At 47.2% G+C, this 4,523-nt stretch overlaps 1 protein-coding gene across 1 annotated transcript; it reads right to left on the minus strand.

The window, feature by feature from the left end:
- Positions 1-2,314: 2,314 nt before the first annotated feature.
- LOC110594749 (cyclin-dependent kinases regulatory subunit 2-like) lies at positions 2,315-3,791 on the minus strand. Its single transcript, XM_021708155.1, has 2 exons — positions 3,614-3,791; positions 2,315-2,643 (listed from the first exon to the last, which is right to left on the minus strand). The coding sequence occupies exons 1-2, from the start codon at positions 3,789-3,791 to the stop codon at positions 2,591-2,593; spliced, it is 231 nt and encodes a 76-aa protein (XP_021563830.1). The 3' UTR covers positions 2,315-2,590.
- Positions 3,792-4,523: the final 732 nt, after the last annotated feature.

Below are 4,523 nucleotides of genomic sequence, written 5' to 3' on the forward strand. Positions count from 1 at the left end.
GTTTCCGCCTTCGGAGGCGACGCCAGGAAGTGCGTCACAGAAACGCGACAGGCCCGCCCCTGCTTCCGGCTCGGGCTGCGCGTGGGGCGCGCTGAGGGGGTCGTGGGGGTTCCCCGGGCGCTCCCTGGGCCGGGGCTGTGGCGTCGCGGTGCGGGGGAACGAAGACAGCAGCGGCTAGAAGCCCGGGGTGAGGCCGAGAGTCTCTCCTGCCCTGGGCCGCAGGAGTCTGGGCGTAGAGGTGTGGAGGGCCCGGGAGAGGCGGACAGGCCTAGCTCGTGCCCTGAACGCGGGGGCTTCCCCCGAGGGACTGCGGTGAGACGCCCGACTGCTTGCCCCCCGGGACCGCGTCCCCCCCGACGGCCTCGGGCCGAGGGGCAGTGGCGCGCCCCGTACGACCTGCGGACCAGGAAAGCCTAGGGACCATGGCTGGTGTCCTAACGACCTCCGGCGCTGCCAGGCCGCCGCCCATTGCCAGCTTTGAGTCAGTTGCAGATGGATCTTTCCCCCTTGTACCCCCTGTGATCATAGATCGAAAAACCTCTGAAGGGGGAGATGAGGCAGGGCAGCTAGTACAGGTTAGGCCTAGATAGATGCCTTTCCTGTCTGCAGGCTGCACGGGTGGGCGGGAAGATGAACTCGATGTGGACTCCCAGTCCACCCCACCCCTCAAGCTCAACAAAGCGAAGCTCCGACAAGGCGGGTCCTGGATCCGGAGTCGAAGAGCCGTAGAAATGACGAGACCTCTTGTAACTCGAAAAACTTGTGTACTGAAAAGTCTGGCGAGTCTCTCTGGAAGAGACTATTTCTCTCCCCAGAGGTGGAGAGATGGGAGCAGATACCCCCCCATTAAGATTAACCACCAGATGGGTGGCATTTTGTAAGATGCAAAAAGTGCGGTTCTATCGTGCATGCCTGCCTTTCCCATTTTCTTTCTCTAATAAACTTTAAAACCTCTAAATCCACGAGTTTTGCACCACACCCCACCTGGCATCACTAAATCTCCAGAAGTACTAAAAAGTTTTTTAAGTAACCACGAAAGGAAAATTTAACTTCAAAACCGTTCGGTTCATCTCAAACATTAAAATGTTCGGACACAGTCAAGCGATGGAAAAGTAGCATCTTCATGGAAAGCCAAAAACCTCTACTGGGCAACATTCGTTAAGTACTATGAGAAAGCTGGAAGGTGAGCAAGGACAGGAGGCCCAGCAGAGAAGTACAGGGAAGATTGAAATGGGGACTTCAGGAGGAAGAACTTCCCTCTAGGTCAGAGGCTTGGAAGGTGTGAATGGAACTGAAAGGAACAGCAAGTTTGTCAGCAATGCAGGCCATCTGACTAGACAGCTTAACTAGATTTGAGGCAAACTGTAGGCTTCCTGTGTCCCTTTGCAGACTTAACCATTGAATGCCAGGCATTCTCTCCCAAATTTCTGGCCAGGTACCGGAGTTTACTAAACATAGCTGGACTCATCAGTACCTAGGTGGGGTCTGGCTGTAATCTATGCTGGGCATTGAGGGATGGCTGCCACACCCCCTCAGCACTATTGAGCCTATCCTTAAGTGTGAAGTTTAATTTGGATTGTTACTCAGGACCACTCTAGCTGGTGTCCTGTGGTGGTGGGATGGGGGGTGGGTGGGGTGAGTTCTACGCTGCTGCTGATCACCACCTTTGGTATTTTTTGCGTTCATCATGTGTCAAGACACCCCTTCTAGATGGGGGGGGGTCTTAGGCTTACTGGCTGCTCCTTTAAGATGTTTCTCTAGCATAGCAATTAAGTAGTCTATGTCGGCCTTTATTCTAAAACATTTTTCCTGACAGCCACAAAGCCAATCTAAAACACAAAATACATAGGGCATGTAGGTGTTTTACAGTGCTTTTGAACTTCTTAAAATGCTATAGTATTTTAAGCAAACACTACCTCCACTTAGAAAATGTAGAAAAGGATAAACGGGACTTTTACAAGGTTTCCCCGAGACCACTAGTAGTCAGTAGCAGTTCTTAAATAAGCATAAGTATCCCAAATAGTTTTAAGTTGGGTTTTTCTGTTCAGTTGGATATTCTAGACAATTCTCTAGGAATTAGACTTCAGATAAAGTAGTAAAACCCACTTCAGCTTTAGTTTAAATATAACCTTTTATTCTTAGTTTCTTCTTAAGTGAATCAAATGGAATCCCCATCATTCCAAACTATTTCAAATTCATTTAACATTTTCTAAGTTTATTTCCTCAGGGCTAAAATTAAAACACTGAAATCAAACAATCTCATTAGTTAGAAATTAGCTGTAAGAAAATATGCCTCAATAACTACAAACGATGATAAATGCAACATACAAACTTTATTTAACAAAAGTAACAGGTAAAGTCAAACAGGCACTTCTATTAAGAGAAAAACTGACTAGAAGAAAATTGTCTTAAACACCTTGTGGTAACCTACTTGCAGTTGCATTTAACTGAGCTCTGTTGCTGTGAAGAATACAGCTCATGCACAGGTATGGATGAACGATTTGTACATTTTTCAAGTATTCACTGAATACTACCGTATATACACATATACATTAAATTTGAACAAGAACTGACGATCCCCAGATAGCCTTCATTTTTGTTGCTCTTTTGGAAGAGGTCGTCTAAAGAGAAGAATATGCGGTTCTGTGGAAAGAAGATGTGTTACCATTTTAATATGGTCAATTTTCATATATTCAACAAAAATTCAAAGAATTCTCAACTAAACCAAAATAAAAAGCTTCAATGGAGTCCACTATTAACCAGCTTGAGGTATGTATCTAAACTGAATTTTGTTTCAAATCTTTGTTAACAGTAAACATAAGAAAACTTGACAATAAGAGCATAAGGGGAAAAGCAGCTCACTCTAGTCAACTCCAGGAGCTTACACTAGTGTACATGGAAAACTGCCAGGAGCTTGTAAAACCCCCAAGTTCCAGGACCCCATCCCTATGGACTTCCGGTAGGTGGGACCCAGAAATTGACATTTAAGTTCCTCGATTGCTTTTCAATTATCTGGAGGAACTCTCTAAATCCTAACATGATTGTGTGCTCTGATCCCAAGAAAGTTGGGTCTTTTAGAGCTCTTGATGCTGTTTTTCTTTTCCAGAAGAGCAGAAAGCAAAATAAATTTAGTTCTACCTACTTCGGCTTCTTTGTCTTCAAATTTTGTTCAAAGCATTTTGGATCCTTTAAGCTAGCTTTGCTAATTATCCAAAAAATAGCATTTAGCCTCAGAGTTTTAGTCTAGTTTGCTATCTAGTACTTGGAAAATCTTTGGCTAATTCCAAAGCATCATACACCGCATAAGGCGTTCATTCACGTATAATTCAGGCAGCACACGAGTTCACAAGCTACAGACAACATCCCTCGAGGGGCTAAAGGAAGGCAAATCCAATCAATTTCTATACATACAACTTAAGGACTAAGGATTTAAATTGCCTTAAGTCTTAGTTTTAAGAGAAAGGGGAATTCTGGATATACTCACAGCAAAATGTTAAGAAATTAACTGATAGATTTGGAAATCATCCTAAAAACTCAGAGTCACCTCGGGCTGTCTGTGAACTTGTCAAGCTCTGTTCTAACTCAGTCAATGCCTGACTGCAGCGAGACTCACCTGGCTCATGAATCATGTAGTGAACCCAGCCCAGACTCTGCTGGACACCCAGTCTCCTCCACTCTTCTTCAGACATCAGATGAGTTTTGGGTACTTGTTTGGAAAGCTCTCTGGGTAACATGACGTGCCTGTTAAAGACACAGCTGGTGTGAGTGCTCTGTGCCTTCCCTACAATCATGACCACCTTATCCAGGTACCTTTTAACGGATAAGATTTGAGGCCGGGTGTGAGGGCTCACACCTTTTATCCCAGCACTTTGGGAGGCAGAGGAGAGAGGACTGCCCGAGCCAGCGAGGTCAAGACCGGCCTGGGCCACTTGGCAGGACCTCATCTCTACAATAAATGAAGGAAAATTAGCCGGGTGTGATAGCGCAACTCCAGTCTGGGCGATAGAGTGGGACTCCGACTCAAAAAAAAAAAAAAAAAATTGAGAGTTTTGTCCTCAAAACAAAGTTCTTTAAAGCAAGTCTGTTTTATTGCCTTTGGAGTGAACCCCGAGAACTCTACTCTACTACCTTGGATTTTTGGGGTGTTTTGCGTTTGTTGTCTCACTCTGTCGCCCAGGCTCTCCACCCTGCCGGTCGACGAGCCTCAAAAAGAACCGTGATGCTCTCGTGCCCTCCTTCAGTTTTTCAAAAGCATCCGCAAAAAGGTAGCAGGTCACTCAGCAGCGACGCCCCGACCTTCTCCCAGGCCACGGAAAAGCCCGCCAGAGGCTTGCTTGTCAAGGGAGCCTCCAGCCCCCGAGGGCTTCGACCCGCATCTTGCTGCACCGGGCCAACGTCCGCTTCCGTGGAGACCCAGAACGGCGCGCGTGTTCTGACACAGCGGCCCGGAGCCGGGCTCGGCTTCTTCCCCGCGCCCGTGGCCACGCTACGCCCGGAGGGAGCGCGCGCGCCCCCCGCGGGGC

Source organism: Carlito syrichta, unplaced genomic scaffold (genome assembly GCF_000164805.1).
Source record: "Carlito syrichta isolate Samal-C Ts95f unplaced genomic scaffold, Tarsius_syrichta-2.0.1 Scaffold131524, whole genome shotgun sequence".
In the NCBI taxonomy this organism is placed as follows: Eukaryota; Metazoa; Chordata; class Mammalia; order Primates; family Tarsiidae; genus Carlito; species Carlito syrichta.

Bases quoted from the DNA above. Each gene is read 5' to 3' on its own strand.
- LOC110594749 (XM_021708155.1), bottom strand. From the start codon at position 3,791: ATGATTGTAGGGAAGGCACAGAGCACTCACACCAGCTGTGTCTTTAAC. The intron at 2,644-3,613 runs GTGAGTCTCGCT...TTCTTTCCACAG, and splicing joins CTACATGATTCATGAGCCAG to AACCGCATATTCTTCTCTTT.